Source organism: Panthera tigris, chromosome A1 (genome assembly GCF_018350195.1).
Source record: "Panthera tigris isolate Pti1 chromosome A1, P.tigris_Pti1_mat1.1, whole genome shotgun sequence".
NCBI lineage: Eukaryota > Metazoa > Chordata > Mammalia > Carnivora > Felidae > Panthera > Panthera tigris.
The window spans coordinates 103,749,624-103,763,982 of record NC_056660.1 but is presented as its reverse complement, the minus strand read 5'-3'; the positions used below and the strand labels follow the sequence as shown (position 1 = coordinate 103,763,982).

General features: G+C 41.6%; 1 protein-coding gene across 2 annotated transcripts in view; it reads left to right on the top strand.

Moving 5' to 3' along the window:
- Positions 1-14,156, top strand: part of ALDH7A1 (aldehyde dehydrogenase 7 family member A1) — a 39,371-nt gene extending 25,215 nt beyond the window's left edge. The window contains exons 10-18 of one of the 2 annotated variants that reach the window (XM_007087806.3): positions 770-811; positions 1,826-1,920; positions 3,780-3,864; positions 5,288-5,394; positions 8,293-8,409; positions 9,175-9,272; positions 9,726-9,799; positions 13,022-13,097; positions 13,969-14,156. In XM_007087806.3, the coding sequence (XP_007087868.1) occupies positions 770-811; positions 1,826-1,920; positions 3,780-3,864; positions 5,288-5,394; positions 8,293-8,409; positions 9,175-9,272; positions 9,726-9,799; positions 13,022-13,097; positions 13,969-14,023 (749 nt within the window). In that variant the 3' untranslated portion in view covers positions 14,024-14,156. Of the gene's footprint in view, positions 1-769; positions 812-1,825; positions 1,921-3,779; positions 3,865-5,287; positions 5,395-8,292; positions 8,410-9,174; positions 9,302-9,725; positions 9,800-13,021; positions 13,098-13,968 lie in introns of those variants that run through there. The other variant, XM_042982968.1, reaches the window with a different exon arrangement.
- Positions 14,157-14,359: the final 203 nt, after the last annotated feature.

The following is a 14,359-nucleotide window of genomic DNA, read 5'->3' as shown; positions in this document are numbered from 1 at the left end:
GTTTCCCCATTTGTTTTATCACTTTCTTTCTCTCTGGCAGCACGCACACACATAAACTGTGGGTGCATGTTGTTTCTTAACCTTTGGGGAAAGGTGAAGACATTGTGTTGGTGTATTTCTTAAGAAGGACACTGTGCCATATAACTATGTATGATAAGGTTATTAAAATCAAGAAATTTGACATCATTGCAATCCTTATGATAGAGTTTAAAAAAATTTTTTTCATGTTTTTTATTTTTGAGAGAGAGTGATCAAGTGGGTGAGGGGCTGAGAGGGAGGGAGGGAATCCATAGCGGTTCCTCGCTGAAAGTGGAGTGTCCGATGTGGGGCTCAAACTCACGAACCATGAAACCATGACCTTAGCTGACGTCAGACGTTAACCGACTGAGCCATCCACGTGCCCCCTTATGCTACAGTTTAAATCAGAAAATAAACTCGGGTGCCTGGGTGGCTCAGTCTGTTAAGTGTCCAACTCTTGGTTTCGGCTCAGGTCATGATCTTGTGTTTCGTGAGATTGAGCCCCGCGCCAGGCTCTGTGCTGACATCACGGAGCCTGCTTGGGATGCTCTCTCTCCCTCTCTGTCTTTCTGCCCTTCCCCTTCTCTCTCTCTCTGTCTCTCTCTCTCTCTGTCTCTCTCTCTCTGTCTCTCAAATTAAATAAACTTAAAAAAAAGAAAACACAGTTGAGATAGGCTGTGATTTGAGGCCATCTGTCAGTGTGCGCTAAGTACTGAAATGGGCATTAACGTGTGTTTGTGTATTTTTAAAGGGAGAAGTTTGTTAGAACTTGGAGGAAACAATGCCATCATTGGTAAGGCCGCCCTTTATTTGTTTGCTGTTGAGAATAGCTTCGGTAGCCATGGTGACCATACAGAACTTGGGTGGACACTTTCTTCCCTCCTCTGTTGTGTGCGTCTAAGACCTAATTTTAGGTTTCAGAGTTTCACTTGTGAGATACGACACAAAGGTTTGAAGGCAGAGATAACTAGGAAGGACAGGTGTTCATGCTGGGAAATGTTACCTGGGGCTTCGAGCCTGTGTCTGAGCCTTTGTAGCTTGTCATGATTTCTTGTTTTTCCTTCTGCTTTCTGAAAACTGGCCACATGTTTTTCTAAAGTAAGTAACTCTTACATGACTTGTTGATTCCTTTATATATTAAAAAATTAGTTTGTCTATAGCAAGATCTTGGTTGAGTGCTTTTTTATTGGGAAGGATCACTTCCTTAAAGCATTTTATCACTTAACCCATAGGCTTGGAGTTTACCCAATTCTCATTTTCAGTTGTCGGGCACAAAATAGGTTATCAGCCTTTTGTGGATAATGCACATCGATGGATTGAGATTTAATAGAAGCATGGACTTTGTGATAAGAAGGCAAAACCTGGTAATTTGTATATTGCCCTTGTTACCATGTGTAGATGCCTATATTGTTGTGGTGAACACCAGAAGTTTAAAAAGCATGTGGCGATGGGTTTGTTCGGGTTGGACTTCTTATCTAGAGAGTGTTCATTTGCAAATAGCATTTAGTGAGCCCTGGGTAGTTGCAGGGACTGTGCTCAGCTGTTTCATATGAGTTTATTTCCTTTAAGCCCCACAAAAATCCTGTCAGGTGCCTACCATTATTAATCTCCTCTGACAACTGTACTGAGGTAAAGACCATAGAGCTCGTTATTCTGCCTTAATGGAGGCTTCGTGGTGTGAACATGCTTACATCACTGGGGTAATGCTGACACACTCTCTTCCTGAGCTTTCTGATGGCATCATCTGGTCGACCGGTTAGCCCGTCTACATGGCGACACTGACAGGTGTGTGTTTTGTTTCTCCAAGCTTTTGAGGATGCAGACCTCAGCTTGGTCGTTCCGTCGGCTCTCTTCGCAGCCGTGGGGACAGCGGGCCAGAGATGTACCACTGCACGGCGCCTGGTGAGTGTGTCGGGTTGGGCACGTGACATTGTCTTCACAACCCACTTGGTTACACGTTGCGCTGTTAGGAAGTGGTGTACAAGTATTGCTGGAAAAGTGTGTTCCTGTAGACACAACACATCTGTGGCCCTGATACACTCTTGTGTGCTCAAGGCTGATCAACCAGGGATTGTGCCCAAGCTACAAGTGGTGGAGCTGGACTGGGGACGGAGACCTCAAACAATATGGACAAAGTCCAATGTCACTTGGAGAATAAAATCAGCTATAAGTTTGAAGAGTTCGAAAATTATTCGCTAAAGGATATAGAGCCTTGGCTTCGTTATAAAAACACTTCAGTAAAACATAAAGATACTAATTTGGGGCCCATAAGTCTGGTCTTACATTTCTAGACTTGATGTGACATGGTTTATTGAAAAGCAAAGGTGGGTTGTCTCTGGATGAATGTATAGTCTGTGCACACATATATAGGACACATTATTATTAAGTGCACAGAGGGAGATGTGATTTAGCATCAGCGTATGGGGTTTGGGAAGTTTAATGTCTGTACTTATATTTGAGCTGGATTTCGGTTTTGTGTGGGGTATCAGCCTGATTTTCATGGCTCTCATGGTCCTGAAAACTCAGTACTACAACCAAGCAAGTTTTGATTAGGTACAAAGTGTGGCTACATTTGACATTTTAAAAATTATTATTGTTGAGTTTTCCTCTTGTAATTAAAAATTTCAAACAGTTGTACATTTAAATTACAGAGAAACTGGCTTTGTGTTTTTACTCTTAGCCTCAGTATGAACCAATTCTTTACAAGGTTAACATAATCCAAATTAGAATAAAACGGGTCTGGAAATTAAGCCTACTTTTTCTGTAACTTTTCATACTCATTTTTTCTCTATTTTATAACAGTTGGAGATCTGTCTTTCCTTTGTTTTTCTATAGTTGTTCTCCAAAAACATCTGAGATACGATATTCATAGAATGTTTACAATTTGTTGAATTTACTTTAGACCTTTATTACACTAATGCTAAGAAGGAAACAGGTCGTCCAAAAGATTATAATTTTAATGATATGTGAAATGTGAAATGACATGGAAGTCAAGCCTTTGTATATTCAGCTAAGTTTTACTTTTCCTTTGTGTCTTGGAGCAAGTATACAAGTCCATGCTTTACATGTAGTGTTAAACATTAAAGGATGCTATTAGTCATTGCCCAGATTGGTTTTCATAGGGACAGTGATGTGTAGAAAAACCCATTCCAGTACTGTGGACCTCTCCATGACTGCCAATCCATTTGCTACATGAAAACCGACCCAGAGAATGGATGGCTGGACCAGTTCACCCCTGTCAGTGGGAACAAAGCTTGGAGCTCACATCCTACCTAGTGTGAGTCCAAAGGCGGTCCTCCTGGTTGAGTCCTCCCTCTGGAGACCTAATCCGCCGAGAGCATGCTATTACACAACAGCCACACCAAGGCAGACCAAACAGCTGCCAATATGTGTTCACCACAACTGGGACAGATACACTTGAGGTTCTCTGGTAATTAAGATGTTGAATGCTTTAGAGTAAAAACAGGCATAATTGCTGTGTGAAGCTTGGCCAGACAGGTCCTTAGAAACTTGGTAAAGACAAGGCTTATGATTTCTGTTTAACATCTGCCGAGTGGAAATTTATTATCTTAATGTAGTTATTAAAAGTAGGAATTAAATAATTAAAGAACGTATACTTCTGTTTGCTTTTGTTTTCAGAGATCACAGTGTCTAAGAACTAGTATGAACTATAAATTAGTACTGTTAATAAAAATCGCACATTGTTGACAAATTTATGTGTTTATTTGAATCTTCCCTTGAATGTTTCTTTTATCGCTTAGTTTTTACATGAGAGCATCCATGATGAAGTTGTAAATAGACTTAAAAAGGCCTATGCACAAATCCGTGTGGGGAACCCTTGGGACTGTGAGTATCTGGTTGATTTCAAAGGTATTCCTTTTTGACAGTTGGTGTTACCAGTGTTTCTATCTCAGACTTTTTGTTTTTTCTTTTCTGAGGCCTGAGGGCATATGAAGCAGGTTATCGGGCACGTGGGGCATCAAGTCTGCTCCTAGCTTAGGATCCTGGGTGCTTGATGTAGGCTGGTGGGTGAGTCTCGGAGATGATGTTCAGATGGGATGACTTTGACGAGCTTCTTCTCTCTGCACTCTTTTTAAAAAAAATTTTTTTTCTTTTATTAGCATTTATTTAGTTTTTGAGAGTCGGAGAGAGACAGAGTGCGAGCAGGGGAGGTGCAGAGAGAGGGAGACACAGAATCAGAAGCCGGCTCCAGGCTCCAAGCCGTCAGCACAGAGCCAGATGTGGGGCTCGAACCCCCAAATTGTGAGATCATGACCTGACCCAAAGTGATACTACTGAGATCAGACCTGACCGAGCCACCCAGGCGCCCCTCTCTGCACTCTTATGACCCTTGTGCAAGCCACCACCATTCTCATGGAAGGCTGCAAGAGTGTGCCCTCCCTGACCTGCCTGCTTCCACTTCTGCCTTCCAGAGAAGCCAGAATGGTTTTTTAAAACATGTAATTAGATGAAATAATTCATTTTCCTGCTTCATACACTCCAGTGACTTCTAATGGCTCTTCTGCTGAAACCTGGATCCCTTCCAAGTCTCTCTGGATCAGGCTCACAGTCTCTCATGACGTGACCTCTGCCTCCTCCCCTGCCCACCCCCTGACTGGCTGTGTACCATTTCCTCCCTTGCTCCCTGAGCTCCAGCTTTCCCATCTTTCTTGTAGAGCTCCCAGTGTCCACGCTCCGTTCTGCTACTCTTTCCGCTGGAGTCCTCTTCAGCCCGCTTTTCCCGTAACTGGTGCTCTAAGATTCCCCTGAGGCCTCCCTAGATCTCCCTTCTTCCTCTGTCCCCTGGCCACTTTTAATGGTTTGGATTCCAGCAGCCATATAGGGCTGCATCTATTTTTCCCTGTTCCGTTCCACACCAGCTCCTGAGCCTGTGAACTTCTTAGAGCATGATCTCATGGTCGTGAATAAACGGATCGTATATTTTTGGTGCGGCGCTCTGATTAATTGATAGCCATTCCTTTAACCCAGGGATTGGCAGATTTCATTACCTGCTTATGTAGAGAAACTTTAAGCAGGACACAGTCCCACCCCCTGGTTTAAGTGTCTTCTGTGACTACTGTGGCAGAGACGGCCTGTGTCATGCAGAACGTTGACTATTTCCTGTCTAGCCTTTTACCAGAAGAGTTTGCTGACTCCTTGTCTACACTGAGAGGCTGTCTGAAGGGGTGGGGCTGTTCACTGGGAAAGGTTTTCTAACAGTAATGATGCCTTTTGGGGTGAAATGACACACATTCCTTTTTCTCTGCAGCTAATGTCCTCTACGGGCCACTCCACACCAAACAGTCAGTGAGCATGTTTCTTGGAGCAGTGGAAGAAGCAAAGAAAGAAGGTGGCACTGTGGTCTATGGTGGCAAGGTAATGACAGCCCAGCTCAGTAGTGACAGACGTTTGCTTCCTTTCCTTTCAGCATGAGCAGGGCTCTGCGCAGATGGCGGAGGGTCCCCCAACTACTGACTTTGCCTTCTCCATCTTTTCATAAGGGGGAAATAGGTGTTTCAATGAGTGACAGCATAAAAGGCACGGAACACTTCTGGAAGGACACACAAGAAACTCCGAGTCGTGATGGCTGTTGAATTGAGTCCCTGGGAATTTGTATGGAAGGGAGACCTTTCCATGGGACAGTACAAGACTTTGTATTCAGAGCAATCAGAATCTGTATTTAGTGGTTACTTTTAAAAGTCAGTTAAGGCAGGAAATCAAAGGATATGAAGCAGTTTCGCTGTAGATCTCTTGGCTGCAAGCGTTTCCACCACAAACGTTACTGTTGGATAACCAATCGGTTATAAGGCAATTTGGTATAAAGGCGACAAAAATAACTGGTTGACCGTTTGGTTGGGCAGTGTGTTGGTCTAGTCACTGGGTTGACTCCGGGGTTTCTTTTTTCCACTGATGGTGTACTCCCATTTTTGTATCACATAAATCTTAGCCCTGATGATGGTCACTGTAGTGGTGCCGAGTTCTGAACTCACGTTTCCCATGGAACTTTCAACTTTGCATTTCCCATAGAGCTTTGAAACGTCTGTCGGGACACGCAGCGACATGTGTAGAACAACAAACACAGGGTAGAAGGTTTTCATAGCACAATACAAAGCTCTGTTAAAAATATGTATCCTAGTATTTGGGAACTGATACCTCTGTTTTTTTTTAAATGTTTATTAAAAAATTTTTTTGTTAGAGGCACCTGGGTGGCTCAGGTCATGATCTCATGGTTTGTGGGTTTGAGCTCTGTGTCGGGCTCTGTGCTGACAGCTTGGAGCCTTGGAGCCTCCTTTTGATTCTGTGTCTCCCTGTCTCTCTGCCCCTCCCCCACTCACACTTTGTCTCTCTTGCTCACTTGCTCTCAATAAATAAAACATTTAAAAACATAAAAAATAAAATTTTTTTGTTAATGTTTATTTTTTGAGAGGGAGCAAGTAAGTCACATGTTCCCGGGAGTGAGGAAGGACAGAGAGAGGAAGACAGAGGATCTGAAGTAGGCTCCACACTGACAGCAGAGAGCCCGATGCAGGGCTTGAACTCATGAATCATAAGTTCACGAGCTGAGCTGAAGCCAGACACTTAACTGACTGAACCACCAAGGCACCCCATTACATGTTTGCTTATTTTCGAGAGAGAGCGAGAGAGAGAGAGAGAGAGCGAGAGCGAGAGAGAGAGAGAGAGAGAGTGCAAGCTGGGGAGGGGCAGAGAGAGGAGGGGACAGAGGATCAGAAGCGGGCCCTGCTGACAGCAGAGCACACACACACACACACACACACACACACACACACACATGCCTTGTTAAATAGAGGTGTGTTTGTATATTTGTGTATTTTTTGTTACTCGTGTTACTTTTTTTTTCTTTGTGTAACATGTACGTAAGTTATGTAATGCAATGTGGTGTTACAGTAATAGATACTGCTGCCATGCATGGGATTGGGAGTTGATACAATTGACTCTTGGAAAACACACAGCTCAAAGAATAATACAAACACAGTGGAGTCTAGACCACCCAACCATGGGCATCAAGAGTATTTTACAGAACGAATGCAAGCATTAGTTAACTGGACATGAACTAGTAATTTGGTTCCATGGAGGTTGGTTAGGAGAGTGTCTACAGTATACTCTTGGGGCTTTTGATTTTTGTACAGTATATATTGGTTTGCTAGGGCAGACTGGGTCATTTAAATGACAGAAATTGACACAGTTGTGGGGGCTGAGTCTAAAATCAAGGTCCTGGCAGAGTTTCTGGTGAGGCCTGTGTTCTTGGCATGCAGATGGCCACCATATTGGTGTGCTCACATGGCTTTTCCTTTGTGTTTCTGGTATCTCTTCCTCTTGTAGGGATGTCAGTTCTGGCTGATTAGGGCCCCTCACATGTGACCTCATTTGAACTTTAATTACTTGCGTAGAGATTCTGTTTCCAGGGGTGCCTGGGTGGCTCAGGCAGTTAAGCGTTGGACTTTGGCTCAGGTCATGATCTTGCAGTTTGTGGGAATGAGCCCTGTGTCAGGCTCTGTGCTGACAGCTCAGATCCTGGAGCCTGCTTTGGATTCTTTGTCTTCCTCCCCAGTCATGTGCGCGCACGTGCTTTCTCTCTCTCTCTCTCTCTCTCTCTCTCTCTCTCTCTCAGAAAAAACATTCAAAAATGAATAAATAGATGTTCTGTCTCCAAATTCAGTCACACTGTACCAGTTAAAGCTTCAGTATAGGAATTTGGGGATGGTGGACACAGTACTGTCTTTATTTATTTATTTATTGTAATTTTTTTTAATGTTTATTCATTTATTTTGAGAGAGAGAGAGAGGGAGAGAGAATCCCAAGCAGGTTTCATGCTGTCAGCATAGAACCCAGTGTGGGGCTCGAACCCACAAACTGTGAGGTCATGATCTGAGCTGAAATCAAGGGTCAGACATTTAAATACCTGAGCCACCCAGGGACCCCTCACATTACAGTCTTAAAACACAGATAGTATAGATGATGTATTTTTACATTGTATAGGTTTTTTAAAAAGCCACCTGTAACAGTGGTGTTTCAGTGTAACCTCATCCTTCTTTTTTCTATTTTTATCTGACTGACTAACTTAGGAGCGATAGGAGGCAGAGAACGTTTTCATTCGTGATGACGTTATTTTTGGGAAATAATGCACCTGTAAATGGTGTTTGTCTGTTTTTTTTTAAATTTTCCTCCACAAGTACGGCAAAGGTTGTATCTGATGACCCAAAGTAGCAGAAAACAAAATGCTTTCATTCTTGTGATTTTACTTCTCTACTGAAGGTTATGGATCGCCCTGGAAATTACGTAGAACCAACCATTGTGACAGGTCTGGCCCACGACGCGTCCATTGCCCACACAGAAACGTTTGCTCCGATCCTTTATGTCTTTAAATTCAAGGTAAAAATGGATTCTGTTTGCTTTTTCTCTAGTTTAATGTTGAAAAAACAAATGAGAAGAGTAAAGACAATGAAAGTATGTGAAATTTCACTGTTAGCCTATAGGGAGGCTTTAGGTAGTTACTCTGCAAAAAAAACTGCCTGTGGGGAATAAAAGACAGGCACCTATGCCCTTCTCGGCTAAGGTTAGACAAAAACTGACCGCCACCCCTCCCAGGTCCACTCTCTGTAATCCCAAGAGATTGAATCAAGATTGGAATGTGCCGTAATTAACAGTTAAAAAATAATGAGAATTGTGTCTTTTTATAGTTAGATGATGTTTAAAAAACTTAAATGGTTTATCACTGGTTTACATGATGTCACTAGAGGTATAATTTCATGTTTTATAGTGTGTGTGTGTGTGACTAAATTCTTGAGCAAATTATTTAGTGTCTCTTGCCTAATCTTTAGACCGTGGATAATATAAAACCTGTATCATCGGATGAGGATTAAATAACTAAGTGTACTGTAAGCAGTTAGATCTGTGGGTTGTGCATAATTGGAGCTCTGTAAATTAATTCTTACATAGTAGCTTGAATGGAAGCATGTACTCCTCTGTTTCTCAGAGCACAATTAAGGGAAAAACACACAAAGCTGTGTATCAGAGAAACGGAATTAGTAGGTTAATGTTTAGTTTACTTTTGTGCACTAAAGTTACACGTCTTATGAATGTACCATTGTGAGCTTGGACCTGGATTCTGTATCATTCCACTGTCTGTCCTCTTAGAGTGAAGAAGAAGTGTTTGCATGGAATAATGAAGTAAAACAGGGACTTTCAAGTAGCATCTTTACCAAGGATTTGGGCAGAATCTTCCGCTGGCTTGGGTATAACTTTGTCTATTTTGAAAACTTATGTAAGTCTAATTTGTCTCGTGAATGGACTTATAAAAAAGAAAGTGAAGCCATCCTAGTTGAAATAAGTATTTGAGCATCTAGAGTCTTAGAGGTTTGTATTTTTTGTTTGTTGGGTTTCTTCTTCTTTTTTTTTTTTTTTTTAATTTTTTAGTGTTTATTTATTTTTGAGAGAGAGCGAGAGAGACAGAGCTTGAGCAGAGAAAGTGCAGAGAGAGAGGGAGACACAGAATTCAAAGCATGCTCCAGGCTTTGGGCTGTCAACACAGAGTCCAATATGGGGCTTGAACCCATGGACTGGGAGATCATGACCTGAGCTGAAGTCGGCTACTTAACCGACTGAGCCCCCCCAGACAGCCGTTGTTTGTTTTGTTTCTTAATTTCCTAATGGGTTGCTCTCAACCATGCTTCCCTTTTTACACACAGGCCGAAAGGATCAGACTGTGGCATTGTAAACGTCAATATCCCAACGAGTGGGGCAGAAATTGGAGGTGCATTTGGTATGTAAAGAATCCTTTTCCACGTTGGGGGCAGTATATTAGATGTTGGCGTTGCCATAACAAAATACCATGGACTGGGTGGCTTAAACAACAGAAATTTATTTTCTCACAGTTTTGAAGGCTGTGAGTCCAACCAAGGTCAAGGTTTCGGCAGTGTTGGTTTCTCCTGAAGCCTCTTTCCTGGCTTGTGGGCCTTACGTGGCTGTTTCTCTGTGGAGGCACATGTATCACTGCTATCTCCTCCTTTTTTCTGAGGACACCAGTCCTGTTGTTTTAGGGGCCCACCTTTATGGCTTCATGGGTTTTTTTCCTTATGACCTCATTTAACCTTAATTACCTCCTTAAAGGTTCTCTTGTCAAACACAGCCACATTCTAAGTATTGGAAGTTCCGTCTTCCAGTATGGGAATTTGGGGTGGGGACACAATCAAGAGAGCACAAGAAAAACAGTAGTAGCTTTTAGAAAAGTTTGACTAAGAAACTGGAATAATAGAACTCGGTAAGAACCTGGTCTTACATGCTTGAGAGAGCTTATGTGTCATGTGCAGAGTTCTTGTCCAGGGTCTGACTTTTTTCTCCAATGCAGTATCCCATTAGAGCCAGGGCCCTTAAGATATGTGACCCCTTGAAATGGCATCTCTTTTGGGGGGAAATGGTCCATGACCCCGACAGCATTAAGAACCCTTGGCTTTAGGCATAAGCCAGCAAGTTTCACATGAAAAATTCTGGTTTTTAATTGCTAAGCAGTGTGCTAAGTGTCCAATGTTATCTTTTATTTTAGATAAAATCCTAAATTGGTTTTTTCACTGCGTTCTGCTTGTATTTTCTAAGTCTTGAGTTTTTTGTTTGTTTTAACGTTTATTTATTTTGAGAAAGAGAATCCCAAGCATGCCCCATGCTGTCAGCACAGAGCCTGAGATGGGTTCGATCTCGTGAACCTTGAGCTCATGATCTGAGTCGAGATCAAGAATCAGATGCTTAACCAACTGAGCCACCCAGGTTCCCCTCCACAGTTAATTTTTAGATGGAAAAAGCTGTTCTCCCACTTTTCCTCCTTCATTACCAGAGGCAACTACTTTGAGATTATTACTGGAGGGAAAAAAACCAAACATAAATTTACCTTTGAATTTACTTCAATTAAAAAAAAAGTTTTTATTTATTTTTAATCAATTTTTTTTTTTTTGATTGAGAGAGCGGGAGGGGGGAGGGGTAGAGAGAGAGGGAGAGAGAGGATCCAAAGCGCGTTGTGTACTGATAGCAGCAAGTTCGACATTGGGCTCGAACTCAACAACCTTGAGATCATGACCCGAGCTGAAGTCAGATGCTCAATCAACTGAGCCATCCAGGTGCCCCTAATTTTTATTTATTTATTTTAAGCGCTCTCTCCACCCATCTTGGGGCTTGAACTCTTGAACCTGAGATCCAGAGTCACATACTCTACCAGCTGACCCAGCCAGGCGTCAAAGTAGTGTTTTAACTGCTTACTCTTCCTCAATTTTAGACATTATGTGTTGACCCTCTGTTAGGATAGATGAACCTTCTTAACCCTCCTTCTCTGTGTGTGTGGCATGACATTATCATGCCAGGAGAGATTAAGGGGAGACCAGAGGAACCAACCAAGCTTCTAAGAGTGCTCTCTCTCTCAGAGTCAACACAGGATGTGCTTAATTCTTCCAGCAGTGGATTGTGACAAAATACCTAAAATGTCATCTACCAGGAAAGCTCATTAGAGATTCATTGCCCACAGCGTTTACTGGGGGCTGGTCATCTAGGCACCCTTTCCGAAATACCAACCTTTCCCTATACCAAAATTCCAGACTCCCTGAAGGAAAGCAGGTGTTTAACATAAACCCCGTTGTATGAAAATAGGTGAGGCCCAGTGAGACACTTGTATCTTTTAGGGAAAGTTTTATAGTGTTGGGAAAGGTATAGCAGCCAGGTTCCCAGATGCAGCAAGATCACAAGCCGTGCGTTTCCTGTGTAGTTGGCAGTAATGTTTCTTCACATTTGTGACGTTGTTATCCATGGGCATTATGGTTTTTGGTATTGTGGTTGGAAAGCCCAGTCCACTTTGGTTTCTGATCTCTTTTCTTTTTTTTCCCATATCACAAAATTCGGGGTCTACTTTTTATGTCGGTGGAGACCACTGTAAAAAATTTTCTTGGCCGTGGGCCAGTGATGAGCATTAGAATATTGGGGCTCATTTTCAGTACTGGGGAGTTTTGACTAGTTTTGTTTTGATAATGTTTCTTTGACAATTATTTTCCCTTCCTTTTTTTTTTTTTTTTTTAAAGATTTTATTTTTAAGTAATCTCTACAGCTAACGTGAGGCTTGAGTTTACAACCCCAAGATCAGGGGTCGCAAGCTTTACTGACTGAGCCAGCCAGGCACCCCAATTTTTCTCTTGCTAATTACTAGAACTATTACTTGAATACTAGCTCTTGAAGACTTGTCTAATTTTGTTATCTTTTTCCTCCTATTTTTCATCTTTTTGTTTGTTTGTTTGTTTGTTTTTTCATATGGGAGATAACCTCAGAGTTTGTTTGTTTGTTTTTTTTAAGTAATCTCTACATCCAGTGTGGGGCTTGAACCTACCACCCCGAGATCACGAGTCTTAGGCTCTTCTGACTGAGCCAGCCAGGTGCCCCCTCAGATTTTTCTCTTAGCTCTTCTGTTAACTATTTTCTCCTCTGTTTAGTATCTGTATAGTATTTAGTATCTATTACTAAACACAACATCAAGACCTAATGTCTTGTGATTTGATGGCACACTTTTACATAGTATCCTTTTCTTGTATGGAATCATTAACTTCTTATAATCTAAGGATATTACCATAGCATTTAAAATATTATAAAAGCAGAGTATGTATATTGTAGATAATAATGTATAGCTAAGCATAAATGAGAAAATAAAATTTTATTTCTACCATCTAGAGGTTTCCGATTTTAACACATTGTCTCATGGTAAGGTTGGTTTTCTTTTGCTTCTTGGCAAATTTGTTTCCTCTTTATTCCTCCCCCCCCGCCCCCCTTCTAGTTCTTTCTTCCTGTTTATTTGGTTTATTTGATCTCTTTTTTGTTTGTAGAGGAGATACTCTGAGCTAAATGTAAACTCACTGGTTGGGTAGCTCTGGTCTTCTTTTGGTATCTTTCTGTGCTGCTGAGTAGGAGCCAGTAAAGACAAACTGCTCAAGAGATACAAGTTTCTTGTGTGTTTCTCTAGGAGGAGAAAAGCACACTGGCGGCGGCCGCGAGTCTGGTAGCGATGCCTGGAAACAGTACATGAGAAGATCTACTTGGTAAGACCAGGCTTTGGGAGGATGGGTTTGGGCTTCGAGCTGTTGATTGGAATGCTCTTTTAAAATTAAAAGCTCTTCTACTTCCTGTTCTGTGCACAGCTTCACTTAATTTTGGTTTGCTTCACTTAGTTTTGGTTCTTTCTTTCTCTTTCTTTCTTTCTTTCTTTCTTTCTTTCTAAGGCTATAACTATCTTTAAAAGTTTTTTAGTGTTTGTTTATTTTTGAGAGAGAGACGGAGCATGAATAGGGGAGGGGCAGAGAGAGAGAGAGAGGGAGACACAGAATCCAAAGCAGGCTCCAGGCTCTAGGCTCTGAGCTGTCCGCACAGAGTCCGACACGGGGCTTGAACCCACAAGCCATGAGATCATGACCTGAGCTGAAACCAAGGGTTGGACGCCTGACTGACTGAGCCACCAGGAGCCCCGGGACCCATTTAATAGGGATATTGTTCCTCTCAGGAGAAAATCTAGGTATATAATTACTAGGCAAGATATTTATTTTCTAAAATATTGCATTGTATTTTATTTCTGTTGGAATGAGAATATCTATGTTTTTCCTTCTAGTTCAGTACAAGTTATTGAGAGATAAACGAAGAAAATTATATTCCCCATATTCTTGTGCCCTGAAGACTATGAATAACATGTTTGATAGGTGTTTTCCCAAATGTGTTTCTCTCCCTCTTTTTTTTTTCCCCCAACACTGGATCTATACTAACTTTGTCCTAATTTTGTTTTTCTTCACCAACTTGTATCTTGGACATCTCACCTTGTAATATATACAGATAGGCTAAATTTTCTTAATGGCATAAAATAGTCTATATTATGTGTGTACTACTCTTTTTGTAATTTGTTAATATTTTTTTCCCCTCTAGCACCATCAACTACAGTAAGGACCTTCCTCTAGCTCAAGGAATCAAGTTTCAGTAAAGGTGACAGTAAATCATCACAGCTCACATCACATCGCATCACATCACAGCTCACAGGCATTCTCGCAACTCTTTTTTCTGAAGACAAAGAAAAATTAAGATTTGCCCTGAATAAATAAATGCATTATTTTGAATATGCTTGGCTAATCTCTTAGCCCTGAGGCCCCAACTAAGTCAAGAGACTTATCTTTAAACAAATAAAAATACAGATGTCACAACATGAGCCATATTTAGTGACAGATTGGGTGAATTTTTATGTTGCTAGTAGTTCATGCTTTAAAAAAAATTTTATATTATAATTTAGAAGAAACTAGTAGATGCTATAGTAGGAATTTGG